This window comes from Danio aesculapii, chromosome 16 (genome assembly GCF_903798145.1).
Source record: "Danio aesculapii chromosome 16, fDanAes4.1, whole genome shotgun sequence".
Lineage (NCBI taxonomy): Eukaryota > Metazoa > Chordata > Actinopteri > Cypriniformes > Danionidae > Danio > Danio aesculapii.
In genome coordinates this window covers 40,637,516-40,664,179 of record NC_079450.1, presented here as the reverse complement: position 1 = coordinate 40,664,179, position 26,664 = coordinate 40,637,516, and the positions used below count along the sequence as shown (strand labels likewise).

Below are 26,664 nucleotides of genomic sequence, written 5' to 3'. Positions count from 1 at the left end.
CTCATTCTCGCTCAAAGAAAAGCCATATGGCTCATTCATATATTGCATGAGAAACACTTCTGACAAAACAAATGTTACCCACCGGTTCTACTGTACCCAACCTGGTCTGAGCTAGGATAGAACCTGCGATTCTTTGCATGGGAGTTGGTTGCTCTAACAAGGAGGCTAAAGACCATGGCCTCTAGCGTTTATCGCTAGACCACCTTTCAAGGTCAGAGGACTGAGGTTTACCTGCAAAGCACCTCGCTAGCTGGCCTCTGTTACACTCACCCCCTAACCTCACTCCCATCCCAAACGATCTGAGCTAGGATACCACTGGTGATTCTTTGCATAGGAGTCAGTTCCTGTAACAAGGAGGCTAAAGACCAAGGCCCATAGCGCCTGTTGCTAAGCACCTTTTGAGGTCAGAGGAGTGAGGTTTAGCTGCATAGCGCTACTCTAGCTGGTTACAATCACCCCTAAACCTCACTCCCATCCTGGACAAGCCCCCATGTGTAACCCACCAGTCCTACTACACCCAACCCGGTCTGAGCTAGGATTGAACCAGCGATTCAATGCATGGGAGTCGGTTGCTCTAACAAGATGGCTAAAGAGCATGACCTTTAGTGTCTGTTGCAAGAGCACCTTTTGAGGTGAGAGGAGTGAGGTTTACCTGCATAGCACGTCATTAGCTGGCCTCTGTTACACAGATGCTTAATATACATAAGTAATAAACTACAATGGAATGTCTTTTTAACATTTTGTGGCACTATACAGTAATTCCAGAGAGATTTAAATCCATGGTAAAAAGAAGTATGTGATTTGATAAATTAAGCTGAGCCCACATCTCTGCTACAAATTTGACAACATCACTTTAAAATTAACAACAAAGAAATGGGGAATGATTAAATGAGGTTTAAGGCTTAATGTATAATGTAGAGTATTATGACAAAGCTACGTGTTCAGGAACACAAAGATGAGAATGACCGCTTACAAAGTCTTCAATAACACACTTAATCTAAAATTGAAGGCAGGAAAAAAAAACATGTACATGGAACAATATCAGAGAACTAACTGAGGAAATGGGGGGACTTAATAATCAATAATTTTTTTTAACTTGGACTGCTGCAGAACTAAATGATGGGCAGAAACAAAGTTGAAATGTAAAATTATGCCCCACTCCTGGTATAGGCACAACCTTCCCTGTACAGTATTCCAAATCAGTTGGGGGAAGGGAGGGGTATTTGGAGGAGGACGTGAAACATAGAGATGAGGAGATGACAGGAGGAACCAGGGTGCTCATGATGGTGCAAAGAGCCAGAGATGAGCCAGGATCAGGGGGAGCAGGCAGGGACCAAAAGATCAACCATGATAATGGTCAAATGTGGTAGACTCCACCAGGGAATCAACTGACAGGACAAAGATGATCATGTTTGAACCCAAGGTGAAAATGTGGAGGCTGAGAGCTAGGGTAAAACACAGACCTGGAGGGTCAAGACGGAGCTGACGGCTCAAGTAACTGAGGCAGGGGCAAAGATCTGGAAGACCACAGTGAAGCTTGAGCAACTGAGGACCAAGTGGCGCTCAAGTGAGGGAGGAGCCCACTGAGCCAGATGGATAGAGGGATGAGTTGCAGCCAGATGTGTAGAGTCCCAATGTGGGGGTAAGATAACAGACTATCGAGGAGAGAACCTCGGCAGAGCTAGTGTGCAGATTGGCCACCTGGTCAATATACTGTAGATGTCTTTGCTAAAGAATCACTCAAAGTCAAAGGTCAAGCGTATGTAATTCTGTATCAGAGCACTTTACATTTGTCTTTTGAGATTTTGAGTGATTCAGTAGCAAAGACATTTGTTGTTTAGTACATTCAGTACCAAAACTATTTGCTCTACTACAAATAATATATTTATGAGACCAAAAATTGGCCATTAGATTTACCAATACAAAATATTTCAAGTTCTAGAATAATACAGCAATGATATAATCCTTTAAAGCTAGCTGTTATTAAGCCTATTAAGAAACCACAACTGGATCCCAGCAACCTAATTATAGGCCTATTTCAAATCTTCCATTTATGTCTAAAATTCTAAAAAAAGTAGTTTCTGCCCAATTATGCTCCTTTTTGCAGATGAACAATGTTTTTTAAGTGGTTCAGTCAGGTTTCAGGCCTCATCACAGTTCAGAAATTGCATTAGTGAAAATAACCTACGATTTACTCTTAGCTGCTGACCAAGGGTGCATCTTGTTATTAGTATTACTGGATCTTGGTGCTGCATTTGACACCATTGACCACAATATCCTCATAGACCACTTAAATTTTACAGGTGTCCAGGGACAGGCTCTACTATGGTTTAAGTCATACTTAGCTGACCGGTACCAGTTTGTGAATATTAATGGAATTAATAAAGCTATCACAAGTCAGGCCAGTAAAGTATGGGGTGCCTCAAGGATCAGTTTTAGGACCTTTGCTGTTTACAATATACATGCTACCCCTGGGATAAATTATTAGAAGACATGGGATCAGCTTTCACTGCTATGCAGATGATACTCAATTATATATTTCAACTAAACCTGATGAGACGTCTGAACTGTCTTAGCTAACTGAGTGTATTAAAAATGTTAACTGGACGACCAACAATTTTCTTCTCTTAAACTCAGAAAACAAAACAGAATTATTACTTATTGAGCCTAAATCTTGTACACAGCAGATCTCACAACTCGACCTACAATTAGAGGCATACAAAGTTGGCATTAGGTCGACTATAAAAGATCATATTAGACAGCAATTTAACTTTTGAAAATCATATATCCCATGTCACAAAAACTGCTTTCTTTAAACTAAGAAATATTGTTAAGTTACGAAGTATGCTATCCATCTCAGATGCAGAAAAGCTAGTTCGTGCTTTTATGACTTCTAGGCTGGATTACTGTAAGGCTCTGTTCGATGGTTGCCCAGCATCCTCTATAACAAACTTCAGCTAGTACAAAATGCAGCTGCCAGAGTACTTACCAGGTCTAGAAAATATGATCATATCACTCATTTTTATCCTCCTTACACTAGCTGGCTGTTAAGTTTCATATTAATTTAAAATATTACTTCTTACCTATAAAGCTTAAAATAATCTAGCTCCTGTTTATCTAACCAACCTCCTGTCTTTCCACAATCCAACCCGCTCTTTAAGATCTCAAAATTCAGGGCTTCTGATAGTACCTAGAATAGCAAAGTCAAGTAAAGGAGGTTGAGGCTTTTCATTTATGGCTCCTAAACTCTGGAATAGCCTTCCTGATAATGTCCGAGGCTCAGACACACTCTCGCAATTCAAAACTAGATTAAAAATCTTTTTAGTAAAGCATACACTTAATGCACCACATAGCGGTATGATGCATGAATGTGCTCCACGCATCTCGTTTATATACACTATAAACAGCAGCTATGCTAATTACTCTCTTTATTCTCTATTTCCACCTGTGGAGGCCCCCGGAGATTATGCAGTGTCACTAAAGCGATCCAAGACCTGTGAAGAGACGATCCCAAGGTTTCCACAATCCCGGAGCAGACCGTAGCAGCTGCTGTGGTGGTCATGGAGGAGTAGAGAGCATGCGTCTGATTCCTGTGAGACTCCAGGGACTGACGGGTCTTCGTTGAGGTCCATCGTTCTCCAGCCTCCAGCACCTAGACTGCAGTTCTACATAAGATCTTTGGCCATATGAGAAATGGCCGTGCCCAACTAAGCCTGGTTTCTCTCAAGGTTTTTTTTCCTTCACTTTTGCCAATTGGTGAAGTTTTTTTTCCTCGCCGCTGTTGCCACTCGCTTGCATACTTCGGGCCTTGTAGAGCTGCCCATCGATGGATTACTCTTCAGTGTTTGGACTCTCACCAGTGAATAATAAAACACACTGAACTGAACTAAACTAAACTGAACTTAAACTCTGAAAACTGAACTGATACTATATTCACTATAATCGTCAATTGAAATCAGAATTATTAGCCCGCCTGAATTATTAGCCCCCTTGTTTATTTTTCCCCCAATTTCTGTTTAACGGAGAGTTTTTTTTAACACATTTCTAAACATAATAGTTTTAATAACTCATTTCTAATAAATTTCTAATTTATTTTATTTTTGCCATGAAGACAGTAAATATTTTACAAGATATTTTTTAAGACACCTCTATACAGCTTAAAGTGACATTTAAAGGCTTAACTAGGTTGATTAGGTTAACTAGGCAGGGTAGGGTAATTAGGCAAGTTATTGTATAATGATGGATGTTCTGTAGACAGTCAAAATAAAAATTAGCTTATAGGGGCTAATAACTTTGACCTTAAAATGGTCTGTAAAAAATTAAAAAACTGCTTTTATTCTAGTGTAAATAAAACAAATATGACCTTCTCCAGAAGAAAAAAAACATTATCAGACATACTGTTAAAATTTCCTTGCTCTGTTAAACATCATTTGGTTAATATTTGAAAAAGAAAAAAAAAATCAAAGGGGGCTAATAATTCTGACATTAACTGTATGTGAAGCTGCTTTGACACAATCTACATTGTAAAAGCGCTATAGAAATAAACATGAATTTAATTGAATTGAATATAAAATTTGTAATATAATATAATATAATATAATATAATATAATATAACAACATAACATGATATGTGTTTTAAGTATAAGGTTATGCATACGATTCTTCATCAGAAGTTAGCTGAAGTTTCAACAAACACAATTTAGGTGAAGTGGAGTGTGTTCAAAAGCATGCCATTATCACATAATAATGTATTTACACAGTTATTGTTTTATGATGTTTTAAAGATTTTTCAATATTACTATGGCAAGGACATGAGTGGGATTTCTAGTGTATGATATTAAAAATGTATACCTTGAATGCAGTGTCATTTTGGTGTCTGCCAAATCTGCATATTGCTAAGTACTGCTTTATTGTCATGATGATTTGAAGAAGTGTTTTATTTCAGCACCATAGAGCCCAAGACAAATTTCCCTATAGCAACAATAAAGCAGTACTATTTAAATATTAAATTCATAATGACTGTTCTCTATGTAAAGAGGAAACAATGGGCTATTCATCCATTTGGAATACACATATTGTGGACAGGCTTAGATTAAAGGGATTCTTTAATGACAAATGAAAGCAGTCATAATTTTCAGACTGGGGCTACTTCAAAAGCCTTTAGCTCATTAGTGCTTAATGAAATAAAAGAAGTTATTGGAAAATAACCTCTCTCTCTTTCTATCACACACAATAGCGCGCGGGCGCACACACGCACGCAGATTTAAGCAGGCGTGATGATGAACATACTGCATAAAAAGACTTCGTTAAACTACCAGTAGACACAAAAAGAAACATCCAGTTTCAGTCACAGACACAAACCATACTTTTTTGCTTTCAAGTTTATTAAGGTCCCTCCAGAGGAGATCTGTCTTACCTGCCAAACATCTAACACATTGCTTTATTTCACTGCGCATCAACTGTAGGCTATTTATTCATTTATTTCAGCGTTCAACTCCTGGAGCTTCGTAAAAGACTCGCGTGAGGAGGAAGGCTGGAGAGCAGTGATATGTAAATGGAAGATGGATGTGTGAAGTGTGTGCAGCATCACAGCGAGCTGCGTGTTACAGAACACGACTCCACAACACTTCAGTGGTGGTTTTTTCGGCAATCGACATGACAACTTTTGATTTTTCCGAGGTGGAGGCATTTTTGGATTGCCATCCGGAGCTTTTTGAGGAATATCTCGTCCGAAAGGGAAAATGTGACAGCCTGAGCAGGTGGCTGAAAGAGCATCAGCCGTCCAAAACCTCTCCGGTGGAGGAGAAACGCGGGGTCGCGAGGGATCCATTCTGGCCCACGAACCCTGATGGACTAAAGCGCAGATCGTCCCACATGGAGCTCCGAAAGAACTTCGCCCGGTCCAAAGCGATGACGGCGCACCGGACCTACGACGAGCACGTCAGTCTCACGGCTCACGAGTCCCAGTCGAGCATGCGGCGGCGCGCGCTCCTGCGGAAAGCCAGTTCGTTACCGCCGACCACCGCGCACATCTTGAGCGCGCTGCTCGAGTCCCGGGTGAACGTGCCTCAGTATGCCTCCAGCGCCATTGACTACAAATACAGACTTAAAGAGTCCAATGAAAGGGAGTTCTTCCTTGAGCTGGTTAAGGACATTCGAACGAACTTGACATGACGAATCTGAGTTACAAGATACTTATCAATGTGTGCATTATGGTGAACGCAGACAGGTGTTCGCTTTTCCTGGTAGAGGGACCGTCTCATAAGAGGACACTCGTGTCCAAGTTTTTTGATGTGCACTCCGGTACTACAGTGCGACCCTCATCCAGCACTCTGGACTCGAATGAAGTGCAGGTTCCGTGGGGAAAAGGCATCATAGGTTATGTAGCAGAACACGGAGAAACCGTCAACATACCGAACGCATACGAGGTAGAACTACAACAAATAATACACAGCTGCGTATTTGGGGGTCTTGAAGGGATTTATCCAAAGCGATAAATAACGATATGGCAGCTTTCAACAGGGTCTTTAAGCACTAGTAAATAATAAAAGCTAGTTTACAGTTAGATACTGTGCGTATTTTGTCACTAAATAGGTTAATGAATAAATGAACGTCGTCAAAACTAATTATGTTTGACAAAAACCATGTTTTTATGTTAAGCTAACTGTATTGGCAACCTAATTTGCGTTGCGTAAGGCAACCTTGACAGCCCTCCTCGCCCCACCTTTGTTATAATGTAACACATATTAAAATTCTTTTGAAACTCTGCACAACAAATAAATTGACAAGGGTATTATTACAGTTTATACTTCTCTCAATTATTGGTCAGAGTAACATTGCTATTATTACTTATTTTAAAACAGTGGCTTATAAAAGAATAGAACAAAAACAAACATAAAAATTAACAGCAACAACAAAAACTAATAAAGAAAACAAAAAGGTTATGGCTCCAGTTATAGTCATAATGCATTAGAGCTCCACAACATTTTAAGCTAAATCTAAAGAAAAGTATAATTATGAAACTATACAATTAATTAACAGAAACTTTGAAAGAGGTGACACAAAATATGGCCAACACATTGCTACTGTAACAATTAAAAGACATAATCTCTGCCCCAAAATCCTTGTGGTAAAATTCTACTTTCATTATGCCGTTTACCTCTTTCTGGTTTTATTGTGTTCTCTTGTTTTTTTAACAGCTACCGCACAAATATGAAAATTTAATATGGATAGAAAGATTCAGGTTACAGTATGTGAACAGTGACTTCAAAGATTGATGTTTCTGCAGCCAAAGCTTGGAATCACTGCATGATTATCTTGATTATAGTCAAATTATAACCTCAAATTTCTAGATTACAGCTTCCTCATTTTTAAATACAGACTACCAGTTGTACATACACATCATTATAGCATATCCATGGGCAAGCTGTCCCTATATGTGGTCAGAGAAGATCTGTTAATGCAATGCAATGAATGTGATAATATACCATATAGCGATCAGATGAAAGGCCAGTGGCTATGAAAAGTTAGTTCCCAAAACCCATAAATCAGAATAATCACATAACATGTTACAAGGTAAATCGTCATTTTTTTCCATCTTCCTCAATGATATAAAGTCATATTTAAACTGAAACAAATAGCAATTTCCCCATATCGTGTTGAATTATATTTGAATTGTTGTAAATGACTTAAAAATAAGAACAATTGCAAGGATAATCTTTAAAAACAACAGAATTAATCACTAGTAAATCAAAACACATCTCAATTACATATCAATTATTTCCTGATACATAATTTTCTTTAATAGTACTTTTGATAAAATGCATATTAATGTTTTCATCAGTTTACAATGTTGCTCTATTATCTAGGACCATCGGTTCAGTGATGAAATTGACAAGCTGACAGGCTATAAGACTCAGTCCATTCTGTGTATGGCCATTCGCAACAGTGACGGTGAAGTCATCGGCGTAGTGCAGGCCATCAACAAGAACCCCAGCGGAACACCGTTTACAGAGGACGATGAGAAAGTAAGTCCTGTACTTCTTTTCTCTTGGCTTCAATCATGCTGATGTTACATTCAAAAGATCTGCTGCATCTGCTGGATTCACAACCTATTACATTCTCCAGATGCCTATTACTATTGTGCCCAAACTTTTGCTGGTAATGAAACTCCATAGGGTGAAGATAATTGTGCGCTAAGTCAGTAGAGATCTATAAATCAACACCTTAGCGAATATCCTGCTATTCTGGAGTACAAGCAGACAAGCAGTTATAGGTTCAGAAAATTAGACATTTATTCATAACCTTAAACCGAAGCATAACCAATAAGAGCCCCATGGCCATTTTTTGCACACGCACTGAACAACTGCATAAATCAAAACTAGATCAGTTATATTGTTTGTTTGCTACCAGTAATTTCTTAAAGCTGTTTGCACTGAGTAATTTAAATAGTAAACAGACCAGGCATTTAAATAACATATACTTTACCCCAGAATCAATACTAAAGTTTCAGTAAAGAAGATTCAGAACTGCAGGCTCTGAGCTCAAGTCAATCTGCACCCGCACATCACATTCCTTTTCTTTCAGCGCTGCTTCAAAACATCTCTCTATAGATAGTGATTAATAGCACGCATTTGTCTTTAGAATTATTTATACAAGCAGCGCTGAAAGCAGATACAGACCATGCTGTTATAAATGCCCTAGAAATACAAAGAAGCAAAACTGATGTTCTGCTTCTGCTGTTTTTCCTCTCCCAATATTACTTCTTTTATGAATAGATAGTGGCCATATTCTTTACATAAAAGCAAGGCACATCCATTGGAAAACTATCCATTACATTCCAGTCTCAATCACTTCCATTGATTTTTAGACATTAAAGACACTTATGATGCTGCTTGATGTTGCAAACTAATATTTTGTATTATATTATTCTACTTTTAATGTATAGTCATAAACACGCTTGTTGTAGAGAAAGTAGTTCTGCCATCTTTTTTCCATAAGCAAATAAATTTAAAGTTCTAAAACAGTAGAAAAAAATCACACTTTTACATTGAGTCGATAAACAATATTATATCGAATCGCGATAAAATTTGTCAATAACAATGATAAGCTCTAGACTTTTTTACTCTATATTGATCCAAGAGCCAATCACACAGCAGAAATGTACAACAATGGGAATCTTCAGTCATTGTTGCGGTACTCTTTTAAATCTGGAAGCAATTAACAACTTATATGTAATATATATCGTCCATCATTCAATATGGAAATTAATAATCGAGATTGCAATTCCATATCGGCCAGCCCTACTTCCACATTGCAGAATAAGATCAATAGAGTACATAAAAACATCACTAAAACTGTAGTTGCTTTTTGATTTTCTTTTTTAAAAGTGATTAACTGTACTAGTGAAAACCTAATTTGGAAGCTAAACTTGACTATTACATCCCCCAAAAATTACATATTTCTTAACTTATTTATTTTCTTAAAAAATGAGGCTATATTTTTTGATTAATTATTTGTCAGAGTAGGTTTATTTTTAACACAATACATGAATTGGCATTAACATATTCTACTGTATATCATTATACTGATTAGGGCTGTGCAATTTGGGGAAATGTCAGATTTTTCTTTAACATGTATTACGATTTCGATTTGATTTGCGTTTTGATTTTGTAATCAAGTTTCAGCTCAATATTCTGTATCGTAGCTTCTTTCTGCTAAAATGCAGTGAGTGTTAGTTAAAAAAAGAAACTGAAAAGATACTAACTTACTCCAACTTCAATTTGTTTATAAATATTCATAAATGAAACACAATTTTTTTCACTAGAGCAAACAGTAGTGATTTATGGCGTTAATTATCTCTAGTGCCTTTGTGGTTTTTTATTTATATGCTGTAACAGCTGCAAACAACTCTGAAATAGTAATTTGCTGTTTACTAGATTGAGTGTCACTAGCAATACTTTTAGTTTACTTTTTAGCAGGACGCACCTCATATAGCCGCTTGTGGTGCTTTTTTAGGTGCTGGTTATTGTATTTTCTCATACTGCGGCAACAATTCTGTGACTGCTCTACAAATGACCTGTTTTTTTTCAGTGTCTGTGACTTTGAAACCAAATATTCCCATATAACCGACATTTCTTTGATATGAATTCATCTATAATGCTTCTGACGCAGCAGACGATATCATCCCACTTGTCCACGCTTTCCTGTTTGTTTATTTTATTGTTGGCTTTCCGCATAGTTTGGTCACACAATTCTGATTATGGCAGAATGAAAGTGTGCTCACTCAATTGGATAGTAAGACTGTCACACATAGGCGGCAGTCACACATTTGCTCTGGGTGGGGGAAATTATATAATGCAAATATATTTCATATTGCAGCCTCTTATGATTAACTAATAGTAACGTTTCAAATCGCAATTGCGATTTGGTTTCGATTAATCACACAGCCCTAATACTGATCCTTCATTAATTTTCTTTTCGGCTTAGTGCCTTTTATTAATCCAGGGTCGCCACAGCGGAATCAAACCGCCAACTTATCCAGCACATGTTTTACGCAGTGGATGCCCTTCCAGCCGTGACCCATCTCTGGGCACACACATAACATTCACACTCATACAACTAAGGACAATTTAGCCTACCCAATTCACCTATACTCATGTCTTTGGACTGTGGGAGAAATCGGAGCACACGGAATAGAACCACGTGAACGCGGGGAAGATCCTAACATATTCTACTAAATATCTCTTTTCTCTTGTGATTATGCATGAACATATCCGAAGCTTTGAAGGGCATCAATGCTTCTCTCTACAGGTGCTGCAAATGTATCTACCATTCTGCGGAATATCGATCTCCAAACGCCAAGCTCTTCTCCGAATCCCGCAAGGAGTATGAGAGGAGCAGAGTGAGTCACAGACCAGCTGAAATAAAACTCAAAAATTCTAAATCTGCCTCTAGACTTTCTGACGTTAGACAGCGTTGCTTGATTTTGTGAGCCTAGTTTACAATTCTCAGGGCTCATGGTTTCAATATTTAATGATGTGGTCCAAAGCTTAAAGGCCTGGTTTTCTGAATGCATTTGAGCTGTTGCTGTTGTTTCTCAAGGCCCTGCTGGAGGTGGTGAATGATCTGTTTGAGGAGCAGACAGACCTGGAGAAGATTGTGAGGAAGATCATGCAGCGTGCGTTGACTTTGCTGCAGTGTGAACGCTGCTCAGTGCTTCTGCTGGAAGACATTCCACTCCCCAGGTGAGATCACTTTACTCTTTTCTGCCATGATTTGAGTCCTCTGGTTTTTTTTACATCTATTCCACATTGCTCAGTGGACATGTGACACAATGAATCACAATGAATCATCAGATAATAAGTGCAATTAAACATTAAGTACAAATAATAAAATAGCTGAAATGTGTTGTCTGCTAAAGAGAACATCACTATTGTTCATTCATATAGATGTCCCTTACATTTTCCTGGAGGGGCCTCTCTATGAATAGGGGAATTCTGAAATCTCAATTAATTACACATTTCACATCAGCAACAAAATCTCAACTGGCCAGGCTGAAACACACCTGAAAGATCACTAATCTAGTTCTTCAGACTCCACTAATGCAGTGTTTGTATGGCAGCCTTTCCAATGTTTGTGGTTACTGGTTAAAAAAATAAGTTTAAAATTAGGTAGCTCCAATAGTAAGAGAAATCTTGAACTCTGTCTGGGTTCTATAACCTTAATTAATTGAATTAGGATTTAAAAGGGGATTTTATAATGATCAATGGCAAATGTGTGCCTCAGTCTACATTTTGTGAAATGTAAATGATGTGTGCTCATGATAACCACTGACCTAAACCTTTCTCTAAACCCAACCAATAGTATTTTCAAAAGAAAAAATGTGCACCACAACTACAAGTTTTACCTTGATCCTACATAGCTTTATTTTTTTGCTAAACCGGGCTGTGCCAGACTCGAACCAAAAGCCTACTGTAACACTCTGTTGTAAGTACAACATTGTACAAATTGAGCTACCAAGCAAATTGACTACACCAGAAAAGCTGTCCATATAGAGATACATGTAAATAGGTGAGGCAAATGTATTTGATTACAAATCAAAGACATTTTTAATTTGTTTTGTGGTATTTTTTATTGTTTACGGCTAATCCCGCATTATCCATTTATGATTCACAATCGACAATTCCTAAGCTTCTAAATACCCTGAGTTCCATATAACAGCCATCTTCATTTTGGACGAATCCCCACTTCCACCCTTACTCCTCCTCCTTTCCTCGATGGGTGACACGGTGGCCCACTGGTTAGCACTGTTACCGACGTTTCTGTGCGGAGTTTACACATTCGCCTTGTGCTCACATGGGTTTCTCCCGGGTTCCCTCCCACTAACCAAAAACATGCAACTTAAGTTAATTGACTAATCCAAATCGACACCATAGACATGCACCTAGAAAGTAGTTATCTCTTAAGAGTAATCACTATCTGTTCATTAGCTACTACAGCAAAGGAGTTCTCGAGATCTACCTGAGGTCAAACTCCCCTCTCGCCTTGCTAATGGGAGAAAGCCCCAGGCTCGAGGATCTTATTAGCTCAGGGCTCTCCTCCCGGGACAGCATGCCAAACAAGCTTTAAATCAATCATCAGCTAAGTGTGAACTCTTGAGAATATTTTACTGTATGTAAATATCATTAGTGTGAAAGGAACCAACGGCAGTCAAACAGGCAGTCAAACAGTGTGTTGAAGTATATTTGTGAAGGTTCACAAAAAATCTAGGCGGAAGCATGAATTTTTTTTGAGCCTATGTTGTAAATTATGCTGTGACATGATATTATGCTGTACACATATTGGTCTAGCAGTTGGAAAAATGGAAAGATGCAAGATTCATCTTCAAGTGCCATTTTGGAATGTTGGATGCTGGGATTCATTTTCACAAACCTGATAAGTAATTCATCAGCTGCTAAATGCGCATGAGTTGCATTACTTAGTACACTTAAGTACATTAGTTAAGTCCGCTACACCAGCACAAATCAAGTGGAGTACTATTTTATGGTATAGGGGCAATTTCCAACACAGAAAGAGACGTTCAAGTGAAAGGGTTGAAGCTGGTTGGCATTACAGTAAGATCAAGGATAAAGTAAGTACCCTTGCCAGGAGTATTAAAATGTGAAACACAACTTGTTTTTGTGCCATGGTCTTAAATGGTAACTCAGATTTTGAGCATGTAGCCAAGCTATTATCTTTCCCTGCCAGAAAAAAACAACTAATTCAGTCATGCATAGAGCTCAAAGTGAAAACCAAAGCAAAAGCTAATTATAATCTAAATGCATTTCTGTTTATAATTTGCATAAAGCAGTTAAGACTTTTTTTAATTCATAAATAAAGAAATGAGTTAACATTTTACCTCTTCTGGTTCTATTGACCTAAAACCTCATCATTATCAACTAAACGTGGAACTCAAAAGTATGTTACTTTCATGGCAAAGACTATTGACGACTGAAGACACTGTTCTTGAATTAATGATTTATTGATTGTGCACTGGTCTGTTATTTTAGGAATATCAAATTTACATTTTCAGTCCTCTTAACATGATGTGTCACAAAACCATCTGTGTTTGCTGATGAATATGTCATTCAAATGGCCTCAATGGGAGACCTTGAATGATCAAATAAAAAAACAAAACTGCAAAGAATACCAGACTTTCTGCCATGAGTATGAAGATCTGGGAAATATGGTGACACAATTACAGTGCATCTTAGGCTGCAAAATTATTGTTTGGAAGAAAAGGCTTTTTCTTTGCTAGTGGCGTGTTTATCATGCATAGTTGCCACTGACTGCATTTTCAATTCAGCCAATAGAGGGCGTCATGTTTCAACACTAATATTGCAAAGGTATCAGAAGTTACTACACACCTCACAAGAAGTAAAGCTGCCTGAATCAGACAGAAAATGAAGAGTATGGTGTTTAAAAGTGTCTGGCTGTCTGCATGTGACTGCTTACTTTGTTTTTGAAACAGTATTACTGTAATTATAACGTTAACATTGCTTGATTTTAGATATGTTGATTTTAGATATGTTCATTAAAATAAAAAAGATCCTGCTGATTATTTTTAGATTATTTGGAAAAGTCCTTTAATTTGATTTAACCCAAATGCTGACTCAAATACACTTCTACCTCAAATCACCCATTTCAAGAGTTCACATAGCAAATGATTGATAATAAAGCTTGTTTGGCATGCTGTCCCAGGAGAGAGCCCTGAGCTTATGAGATCCTCTCGCTCTGGGCTCTCTCCCATTTGCAGGGCAAGAGGGGAGTTTGAGCTTAGGTAGATCTTGATAAACTCCCCCCGGCTTATTTCTGGCTAATGTCAGATATAGGATGGCTGATGAGAGGTGAACTTGTATGTTCAAATTACTTAGGTTGCGTGTTTTTTTTATTGTAGGAGGAAACCGGAGAACCTGGGGAAAACCAACATGAGCACAGGGAGAACAAGCAAACTCCGCACAGAAATGTCAACTGGTTTAGTAGGGACTTTAACCAGAGACATTCTTGCTGTGAGGCAACAGTGCTAATCACTGGGCCGCTGTGTCGACCACCTGGAAAGGGGTGGGCAGGGAGGGTTTCTTCAAGACGAAGATATTGAGATAAGAAAAACTCAGGTTATTTATAGTGAGTTAGGAATCATCAAATTGGAGAATTAATCATGAGCTGATGCGGGACCAGCTGTGAACAATCACAAGGACGTGATCCTCTCTAAATTAATTTAGAAATAAACTTTACTTATATGCCATCATATTTATACTGCAAACACTTACATCAGCTGAGCAACCACATGCGCTAAAACAACACACATGGGTTGGACAATGAAACTGAAATGCCTGGTTTAAAGCTACAGTCACACCGGGCTTTGTGTGTGCGAAATTCTGTCGTGCGGCGCTGCGAAAAGCGGTGGGATTAAAGAAGATGATTAGACATTAAAAAAAGCGAGCGATCGCTCCATGTTTTACATTTCTGCCCAGAGAGGTCGTGTTTTGATCCTCGATTGGTCTCATGCAGTCAAGTGATGCGATTTAGCAGGTTAGAGTTCACCAAGCTTGAACTTTGCACCGCAGCAACCTGCGAAACTTGACGCATGACCCCACGTTTCCAGTCTGACGCATTCGTGGTGCGTATGAATGGAAGTCTATGGGAAGAAAAGTCAAGTGTGACCGCAGCTTTAGACCACAGAAATGTATTAGTATGGTGTAGGGCCTCCTTTCGTGGCCAATATAACATCAATTTGTTTGGGGAATGACAGATACCTGTACAGTGGCCAGAGGGATTTTGAGCCATTCTTCTGTAGAATAGTGGCCAGGTCACTACGTGATGCTGGTGGGGGAAAACGTTTCCTTACTCACTCTTCCAAAACTGCAGTCTGCCACAATCTAGGTGGTACACTTCTTTGGGGCTTCTCCACATGGTAACTCTCCTGGATGTGGGAAAGAGAGTGAAGGTGGACTCATCAGAGAACAATGCATGTTTCACATTGTTCACAGCCCAAGATTTTGCTGCTGGAACGGTTAACGTATGGTTTTTGGCACAAGTGACCAAAGTTTTGGCTATAGCAGCCCAGCTATGTATAGTGACCCTGTGGAGCTTTATGGTGGAAACTGGAGAGTTGAGGTGCACATTAAATTCTGCAGTGAGTTCAGCAGGGGTAGGTTTATGTTTTTTGGATGCAATCCAGGTTAGCATCCTTTTCAGACAGCTTCTTCTTGCATCCACAGTTATTCCTGTTGGATGTGGTTCATTTTTCTTGGTGGTATGCTGACATTACCCTGGATACCGTGGCTCTCGATACATCAAAATGACTTGCCGTCTTAGTCACATATGTGTCAGCGAGATGCACACCAACAATTTGTCCTCTTTTGAACTCTAATATGTCACCTATAATGTTGTTTAAATTGCAATATTTTAAGCAAAACTGTGCTATTACTCTGCTAATTAAATCTTCACATGTTCTTATGGTGGAATGTGCAATAAATGTGCCACAAAGTTGGTCAAATGTAGCCATGAAACCTCCAATATTTAATTGACCAGTGTTTCAGTTTCATTGTCCAACTCCTGTAGAACACCTTAGCAATGTTGTGCAGGTGTCGTACAAGAAACACTGCTGACATTTTCATCTCACTCTGTTCTCAGGTTGTAAAGTTTTCCCAGACGTTTGAGCTAATGTCTCCACTGTGTAGTGTTGATCATGACATCAGGTGAGAACAACAGGATTATTAATAATAACAAACTGCTACATGTTTATAGTGTATAAGCTGAGCAAAATATTCTTTTTAATTAATAATATTAATTAATGTATGCTATGCTTAGTATCTGTGTGTTTGTATGTGTGTGTGTGTGTGTGTTTGCCTTTGACAAAGTCAGCATGGAGAAGGTGTCTTGTTCAGACTGGCTGATCAATAACAGCATTGCTGAGTTGGTAGCATCAACCGGTCTGCCAGTTAATATAAGTGACGTCTGTCAGGATCCCCGTTTTGATGCTGAGGTGAGCAGAACAAACCTCCTCCCACGCCGGTTCCACACTCGTTTTTATTTATTTACATGGACCTAAAACTAGGTTTGTTTTTAGCTCCAAATAGCCTGTTAGCAGCAGCTGATTAACACTATAGCTACTAATACCATTTTTAACATCATGTGATGCAAAACACCATGGCTAACTTACTTGCTCACTCTGTTAATACTATATAGATACTACATTTAAATTTAGTTTGAATAAGGTTAGTCTTGACCAAAGTAGTAGGTCATCAGGGTACTTTTCACCCATTTTCTTTTTTGTATATTATTAATTTGGACATACTACTCAGCTTACGCACTGTTTTTCGTGAAGGAGTAAAAAATACTCAACACTTTCTTTGGACAAAATGACTTCTATCATCTTTAAAATATGGTTCCAGGGATGAGAGTGTACCATGAAGCAATTAAAACAGGTCAAAACTTACTTAAAAAAAAAAAAAACTTTTTTATTGAAACCTGTATGTCATTCATTCAAATGTATTTATAATGATTGCTACTTAGTACATTTAAAATACATTAACTATAAAATATTATTAGATAACACTACAGCAGGGGTCCATTCTTCATACTTGGATTACTCAATTAGTTGGATTTGATTATTGATTATTTGACATGATCCAGGATCATTTAATTCTTCAAAACTCATCGAGAGTTGTACACCAAAGGTACACCTTACTAGTACTGGGTTGGACCCCCTTTTGTCTTCAGAACTGCCTTAATCTTTTGTGGCATAGATTCAACAAGGTACTGAAAATATTCCTCAGAGGTTTTGGTCCATATTGACATGATAGCATCAAGCAGTTGCTGCAGATTTGTTGGCTGCACATCAATGAAGCGAATCTCCCATCCCATCCACATCCCAAAGATGCTCTATTGGATTGAGATCTGGTGACTGTAGAGGCCATTTGAGCACAGTGAACTCATTGTCATGTTAAAGAAACCAGTCTCCAATGATGTGTGAAATTGTAAAGCCTGCAGTCCACAACAAATGTGGAAAGTTATTGCATATCATATTTAACTAACAGTTTGCTACAAATTTTATGTAATTTTGCTCACATGGATAATTGAATATTAATCAGATGATGTCATTGCGCTGCTGTGCCATCAGCCAGTTGTTGCATTGCTGAACATGATTTCAAGAATCGATAGATCTGTCCTGCACAACACATGCAGCGATCTCAGATCAGTTTATCCAGACATTTTAAACTGATTTGCAAACTTGTTTGAAGAACTTAATTAGCCAGAGATCAGTTATCAAGATTAAAAGATCTGTCAACTCATCTTAGATCAATTAAACGAGGGTACGAAGAACGGACCCCTGCACTCTAGTGTGTCTTGTGTTCTTCATGTTCAATAATAAAAAATGTGTGTATGTTGACCTCCAAACAACTAAAAATTCTGCGCTAGGCCAACAGTTGGCGATGTTAAATGAAGGGTCATAACGCATAAAACATTTTCCATTTTTAAGTTAAAATAGCTGTTGTGTAAATGCCATCTTATCTATCTGCAAGAACAATTTAAAATTGCAGAAAAGAATTACAGTACCAAAAATACCTTTTAAAACATTAAGAAATATGCATTATATGCAATTAAGTGTATTTGCCATCAAGAACATATAACTTACTTTGCATGTGATCTGAGTAGATATTACAGTTGTTTAAATTTATTTTGAATTGGGGTAGAATAAATAAAATTTTGACTAAAGAGACTTGACTGAAATATAGGTCATTAGAATACTTCCCACCCACTGTTTTACCATTGAATGGTACAAATTTGGCCATACTAACCAAGCACATACATGTATTATCCAAGCAATGTTTTTTTCTACTCAGGCAGATCAGGCTTCTGGTTTTCATATCAGATCAGTTTTATGCGTCCCCATCTGGAATCGGACTCATCAGATTATTGGTGAGTTTCCCCCACTCAAATAATTAATTGTTTGTACACAGACACATCAATTTCAACTTTTTTTATTCATTAGGTGTTGCTCAGATATTAAACCGCTTGGACAGGAAGACATTTAATGATGCAGACCAAAGATTATTTGAGGTGTGCCTATTCAAATATTTGATCTTGTGTAATAAAATCACAAATCAGTATTTTATTAGTGAATTAGAGACATGCTTGGTGCTTTCATAAATCCTGCAGGTGAGTCATTTTCATTTCTGTTGTTCCTCACAGGCATTTGTTATTTTCTGTGGTCTGGGCATTAACAACACAATGATGTATAACCAGGTGAAGAAGACATGGGCTAAGCAGTCTGTGGCTCTAGATGTGAGTAATATCTCTTATTTAAATGTTTCCTCTTGTGTTTTATCTTGCTCATTAACATAACATCTACATTTTGCCTGCAAATAAATGAGTCAGAAGAAAGAATTTATTGTGTGTGCTTGGTGTTCATAGTGTATTGTTGTTTCTGTGTTTTCCCAGATGCTGTCGTATCATGCTACGTGCTCCAAGGCAGAGGTTGATAGACTGAAGGTAAGTCAGGTTAAGAGATAAAATATGCAAATTAAGTCCATGCAAACTAGATGCCTCAGCACTCCATATATAAATGTTTTAAATTTACTGTAGTTTTATTTCAAGGACACAGCCTAATAAACGGTGAAAATAAAGTCAAATATTAACTAAAAAAACTAAAAAGTATCTCATTCATTAATTTAAGGCGTTTAAGATGCCCTCTGAAAACAGACCATTCTTATGCAATGCATAATGCCACTCTGCCTGGTGCAGGCATTGTACAGCAGCAGAGATTCTTGACTATTACACCAGAATGAGAGTATAATTCCTAGTAATACTGATGTCATGGATTGGTCAGGCTCTCACGACCCCCACTCACGAAGATCACCATCACCTGACTTCTAATGAGCACACAGCTGCATCACATTCACGAGCACCAGATAAAAGCACAGCACTCCAGTCGCTCATTGTCCGGGCTCGTCTCGACGAAAGCGGACAACTGAGCGACCACTCAGCGTAGTCATCCTCAGCTAAACAAACGATTTACTTACCTGTTCTCTTTGTATTCCTCCTAGTCTTCCTGGTCCTCCCGAATCGTCCTGTCTTCCAGTCCTTCCAAGTCTGTGTCATCCTCTGTCAGCTGTATCTGGTGTGTGCTGTCCATCCTCGTGTATTCCTGTTACCCCCACGGAGGAAAAGACCCCAACATCATTCCTGATCCTCCTGGCTATCCTTCATGTGCTCCTTGTTGTCATTTAATAAACACCCTAACGTTTCCTTACCTCTGTCTCCTGTCCGCTTCATAACAGAAGCCCGGACCATTAACGACGACAACATGAGCACCCCCGATCACCTTCAAGAGCTGGTGGACCAGTTGAAGCGGATTCTACAGCCACCAGCTCCACTTTCCAACGCACCACCAGCACCGAGCACTTCCGCCTCCACAGTTTCTTCTTCGGCCCTTCCTTCCAGTCCCATGGCCCGACCAGCGCCCTACTCAGGCGGAGCGGGGGAGTGCAATGGTTTTCTGTTACAATGTTCCCTCATATTCGAAATGCAACCTTCTCTATATCCCACAGATAAGTCGAAGATCGCCTACATCGTATCTCTACTCTCTGGACCTGCACTTAAATGGGCTGAGACGATCTGGAACCAAGCCGGGCCGGTCATGAATTCCATCACTACCTTCACGGAGTATTTCAAAGAGGTGTTTGGACGTTCTGATGGGGAAGTAGCCGCTGGAGAGCTGTATCATCTAAAGCAAGGTACTCTATCTACACAGGAATATGCTCTCCGGTTTCGCACTCTAGCAGCTGCAAGTGGATGGAATGAGAGATCGTTGTTGACCACGTACCGGCTCGGCTTGGAACCCACTCTCCGAATCCAACTGGCCACATTAGATGATACAATGGGTCTGGAGAGATTCATCCAACATTCTCTCCGATGTTCCGATCGTCTCCGTTCCTATCAACAGGACACCATCACCCCCTCGTCTGCACTCCTCCAATCGCCTGAGTCAACAGCCTCTCCAGAACCAGAACCCATGATAATAGAGTCTGGAAGACTGACATCAGCGGAACGACAGAGGAGGCTGACCCGGGGTCTGTGTCTATACTGCGGTGTCAGTGGACACACCCGTATGGAGTGTCCCCTTCGTCCCATTCGGACTTCAGTGAGTGTATTCAGTACGAATATTGAACAATGTAAACCACTTACTACCACCGTACAAATAACTACTGCCTCTATTTCTCTCCTTGTCACAGCCCATCGACTCCGGGTCAGCAGGGAACTTCATCTCCCAATCCTCTGTCGGCAACTCCACCTCCGTACTGAGGCGTCCTCGCATATATACCAGATACAACCGATAACCCAGTGCACTCGATCTTCGACCCGTATCCATCGACAATGCGAAGACATCCTTCTTCAAGTGGGGTTGTTACATCAAGAGAGGATTCAATTTCTGGTTCTGGAGGGTGCAAATAGGACATCATTCTAGGGCGCCCGTGGCTGGTGAAGCACGATCCCATCATCTCTTGGGGCACAGGAGAGATAAAGAAATGGGGATCTGGATGTACACCTGCCTGTTTTCCAAATCTCCCTCTTCAAGGTCGGAACCCCATTTCTTTGTTTGCAACATCGGTCGAGAGCCCTCCTGAGAAGCAGTCTATCCACATTCCTAAGGAGTACAGCTCCTTTCATGATGTCTTCTGCCCCAAGAGAGCTTCCCAGCTACCGCCGCATCGGCCATGGGACTGCGCGATCGACCTAGTTCCAGATGCCCAGTTGCCAAGAGGTAGGATCTACCCGCTCTCGCTTCCAGAGAATCAGGCAATGGAAGATTACATAAGCACGCACACAAACACACGCGCACACACACACACACACACACACACACACACACACACACAGAGAGAGAGAGAGAGAGAGAGAGAGAAGAGAGGATAGAGAGAGAGAGAGAGAGACATTAAATTCTCCCTCTGTTAACCTCCAGCAATGACAAAACTACAGATTGCAGTCATTCTTCAGCTTCCTGCATGCAGAGGTGGCACAGATGCTTGGAGAATGAAAGAATGTGTGTTCGCAAACGCTCAAGGACATTGCTGCTGCGAGACATGCTTTTCACCGGTTTGAAAGAGGTTCAGAAGAAGAAATATAAAGAAAAGCATTCTCGGTGAAGCTAAGGTCACTCAGGCAACTTTTAAACAGAAAATGAAAAGATCGATTCAGAATTCTGTGAACTGACGGCACTTTACAGAGCTACAGATAAATTATTTTCTTTTATAAAAGTCACATTTATATTTTGGGTACAAGGGAGCAACTGTGTTTGTGAGGGCAGATGTTTGTGCAGATCTTAAATCTTTATTTTTTTTACTATCAACACTAACAGTCAGAAATTAATCCATTTGAGTAAACAAAGTAATTTGAGCACAGTAAAACCCAATAAATGAAGAGAACTCAAACCAACTGAATCCTGTAAAACCCAAAGAGTTAAGGCAACTCATTTAAGGAACCCGATTGCAACAACCATTTGAGTTAAAAAAACCAATCTACAGTATATGAGTACTGTGAACTTTCTCAATTTAAGTTGAAGCAATGAGATATTTAATTAACTCACTACCTTCAACACTGAGTTCAAAACTCTTTTTAAATTAGTAGAATTACCTTTCAGTGAATTTTGAGTTAACTACACTCATTTCATTCGATAAAGTTGACTGTTGGGTTTTAGAGTGTATCCTGCTTTAACACCAGCCCGAAGAACACAATTAGTTTCATCAGGTTTGTTTAATCAGGGCTGAAGATAAACTGCGCAGAACTGTGGCTTTTTGCAAGTTTAATTTGCATCTTTAGATGGAAACACAGCTAATGTGACTGACTCCTCAAGCTTGCTGACAGAAGGAATGAGCCCAACTGCTCAATCTTGTTTTTTACCTCCATAAAATACATAACAATTTATTTCCTGTGAGTAATAATATACAGTATATTTCAAAAAATATATATATTATGGTGGTGATAACTATACATTTCTGCACATTTCCTTTCATAGGATGTTATTGCTTTAACAAAAGTGGTCTAACTGCACAGTGTTGCCCTGAGGCTACTATTTTAGTATTTATATAATAACAAAAAACTGTTTTGTTGCCACAGAGGGCTAACTTTTCTGACTTTTCTCTGAAGTTGTAAGGCCTGTAAGCTGTGGAGCAAGTTGCCTTACAATTTTTAGTTGTCAACTTTTTATTTACAGTGCAATAATGAATCCTGAAGGATCATGTGACACTGAAAACTGTATGAATGATGCTGAAAATTCAGCTTTGAATCACAGAAATACTTTCAAGTTGAAACTTTATTCAGTAAGAAAATTATTATTTTAAATTTGAATAATATTTCAAGTTTTTAGTGTATTTTTGATCAAATAACATACCTTTTGTGAGCCGATTAGGCTTCTTTTAATACCAAAAACTCTGATAATAAACTTTTAAACAGTAGTGTATGTATTTTATTTCTAAAAGGGCTTGTCTGTGCTGCATAATATGTTTTTTTTACAAAATGTTTGAAATACATTACTTATTTGCTACTGTTTTATTTTCCATGTTATATTTTGCTTCTTTGATGGTGGCGCCACACAACAACTACGGGACTGGAGGACTGTACTGCTGGTGATCGGTATGATGGAAATACAGCAGGATATCGGGCGATGTGGGAGCTGTATGGATGTTCCCGTGGGATATCAACTTTAATCATCTTTGTACTGTAAGGACACACACAGATACAGATTATAAATCTCTTGAGCTTTCACTCTGTCCTTGACCCGTTCCTGCTTGACTGCACAATCAGCTACTAAACAATATGAAAACACTGAAAAGGAAGGGGGGGGGGGGACACATAGACAAAAAAAGAACAGAAATAACAAATGCTTTTTAAAATATTTTACCTCATATCGATGTCTGTTGGTTTGGGAATCCTTAAAACAAAACATAATAAAATAGCAAATAAATTAATTATGCTAATTTTATTGAAATAATGTTTAATTATGAGCTTCTGAACCTACAGCTGGTCATTCAGTCGGACATTACTCTTCTTAGTTAGCGTAAGGTCATAATATTGCTCAATGATGACAGACCTGAAAGGAAGCACATTGAAATATAGTTTTTAAATCCCTCAATATGTATATTAGAGACATAAATAGCTTTTCCCCTTTGGGAGGGGAACTTCAATGCTATGTGGAAACTTCCGCTATGGGGATTTCGTCAGAATCCAATCATCCGAAAGAGTATACAAACGGGCCAATGAAATGCCAATGAGTTGGCAGCATCAGCATGCACAGCTGCCGCTACTTACAATTAATCTTGTATTTAAGCGCTGCACATGCCAAGCTGAGGCTTCCTTTTTGCTTCAGATACTTTCAACGAAGCTTCTGAGAGAGTCGATGAGGGTTTCTCCAACTGTTAGGACAGAGAGAGAAAAGAGAAAGCAGGCTGCTTCTCCCGGTCCATAATGTGTGATACGCAGCAGCAGACGGTCGTGCTGGGTTTCTCCCTTGCTTGGCGTTCTTTGGGTCCAGTCCTCCAGAGTGGTTTGTATTGTTGCTAAGTTCCCTAAAAGAGAAACGCTTATGCGCAGGGCGTTTTTTTCAAGATGTCGTTCTGACCATGCGTTCAGAACGGGTGGGGTGCGGTGGTAGCCTGTTCCCCGGATGATGGGCATGAGCACAGCATTGCTTGTCTGGGGGTCCAGCATGTTCATGCGGTGCTCGCGGGATGTGCAGGGCCTTTTTTTTCAAGATGTCGTTCTGAACGTGCGTTCAGAACGGGTGCGGTGCGGTGGTAGCCTGTTCCCCGGATGATGGGCATGAGCACAGCATTGCTTGTCTGGGGTTCCAGCATGTTTATGCGGTGCTCGCGGGATGTGCATGCCTTCACTGCGATGGCATGTCTGTTGCGCAGATAAGATCGTGGCTCGTTCTTGTAAAAGGGCGACCCATCCCAGTTGTCCCCCGCACTGTGGCTGGCACTCGGGCAGGTATGCTTGCGGACCTCTCGCTCCTCCAAGGGCTCCATCCAAGCTTCGAGCAAGAGATCCATCTAACCAGATGGTCGCCCTTTCACTCAATGACACAGAGGACCAGATATCCACCGCTGCATCGAAGGAAAGCCTTCACTGTCTGATGAGGATCCGGACCCGCTCCCTCCCTCCGGGGTGGTGAGCGCTGCGCCAGATGCAGAAGCGGACATGTTAGCTGGGCTTTCCCAGGCTGCTTCGGCCGTGGGTCTGGGGCGGCCAGACTGACTAGATGGGTGTTACGTGGAGGATACTAAGAAAGCCAGACCTTTCAAGCCTCCCGTCCCCTTCTTCCCGGAGGCGCACAGTAGGCTCTGCCCTCACCACCCTTTACAGAGGAGCAGCCAGGGGTACGAGATGATCCTACAGCGTGCTATTGCGGTCAACCTATGTCCACGTGGTGCCTCTTCCTGGCGGGGTCAACCTCATCTCCCGTCCAAAGCGTGCAGGTTATCTGCCTCCCTCTGAGCCAGAGCCTACACAGCTGTGGGCCAGGCTGCTTCCAGCTTGCATGCTATGGCCACCTACCAGCGCTACCAAGCGCAGGCGCTGGCCAGGCTGCACAAGCCAGGCTGCACAAGCGTGGTTCCAACCCAGGCTTGTTAATCGAGCTCCGCACTGCAACGGACTATGCTTTTCGGACCACTAAGGTCGCTGCATGTGTGCTGGGAAGGTCGATGGCCACATTAGTGGGCCAGATGTGCGAACTCTGGCTACACCTGGCAGATATGCGCGATGTTGACAAAGTTCGCTTCTTAACTCACCCATATTGCAGGCTGGCATGTTCGGTGACAACATCGATGAGTTCACTCACTCAGGAATTCACGGCGACGAAGGAGGAGTGGGATGCAATGGGTAAAGTCATCTATCGGCGGCAACGTAAGACGCTCCCCCCGCCTAACCAATCACATCCACTGTTCCTTGCCAAGGGCACCACACAGACAGGTAGCCCACCCCCGCCCCAGGGCACCGTTAAGTTCGGTAAACGGACCATGAAGCGTCCCTGAGACGGGCCATTCAGAGAAGAGGGAACTTGCTCTTTCCCCGGCGAAGGGCCGGGCTCCACAACCAACGGCATTTTTCAATGTCCTCCTGGCAAAGGATACAATCGAGCCAGTCCCTCCAGCCAAGATGGAGAGTGGGTTTTAAAGCCTGTACTTCATCGTACCCAAAAAGAGCGGTGGGTTATGGCCAATCCTAGATCTGCACGTTTTGAACCGCTGTCTTCTCAAGCTGCCGTTCAGAATGCTCACGCAGAAACATCCTCCGATGCGCTCGTCCTCAGGATTGGTTTGCAGCAATAGACCTGAAGGATGAGTACTTTCATGTCTCCATTCTTGCATGCCACCGTCAGTCTATGCGGTGTGCATTCAAAGATTGAGCCTGGCACTTTAAAGTCCTCCCTTTCGGGCTCTCTCTGTCTCCATGGGTTTTCAGAGGCTCCTGGGGCACATGGCATCCGCAGCAGCTGTCACGCCACTCGGATATCTCCATATGAGCACTTAAGCACTGGCTTCAAAATCGAGTCACACGCGTTCCTACAGGTCGAAGTGCCTTTAGGACAGGCGTCCAGGCATATTGTCATCTCGACAGATGCTTCCAGCATGTGCTGCGGGGGGCATATGTTGCGGGCATGCAGCCACGGGCCTGTGGAAAGGAACCCAGTTGCTTTGGCATATCAGTTGCCTGCAGCTGTTGGCAGTGTTTCTTGCTCTATGCCATCTTTTACCGATGCTGGAGGGGGAACACATGCTGGTCAGGACGGACAGCACGAATACGGTGGTGTACATCAATTACATAGGGGGTATCCGCTCCCCCGCATGTCTCAGCTCGCTCATCGTCTGCACCTCTGAAGTCATACGCGGCTGAAATCGCTGCGCGCCATTCATATTCCGGCAAGCTCACCATGCATCCGATGTGCTCTCACGGCATCCGGGAGAATGTAGACTCCACGCCGATTCCGTCCAGCTGATATGGGCGTGCTTCGAGGAAGCCCAGGTCAAACTCTTCAGGTTTGCTTCTCCAGAAAACGCCTATTGCCAGTGGTTCTTTTCCCTGACCGAGGACTCCCTTGGCAAGGATGCACTGGC

The 26,664-nt window shown here is 40.7% G+C and overlaps 1 protein-coding gene across 1 annotated transcript; it reads left to right on the top strand.

The window, feature by feature from the left end:
- The first annotated feature begins 5,656 nt into the window (after positions 1-5,656).
- On the top strand, positions 5,657-26,427 carry LOC130243124 (dual 3',5'-cyclic-AMP and -GMP phosphodiesterase 11A-like). Its single transcript, XM_056475186.1, is given in 15 exon segments — positions 5,657-6,152; positions 6,155-6,429; positions 7,870-8,028; positions 10,814-10,855; positions 10,857-10,904; positions 11,105-11,244; positions 16,177-16,242; positions 16,397-16,529; positions 18,391-18,466; positions 18,540-18,607; positions 18,740-18,832; positions 18,989-19,039; positions 25,350-25,429; positions 25,808-25,923; positions 26,012-26,427. Coding segments are annotated over 15 exon segments (2,259 nt in total).
- Positions 26,428-26,664: the final 237 nt, after the last annotated feature.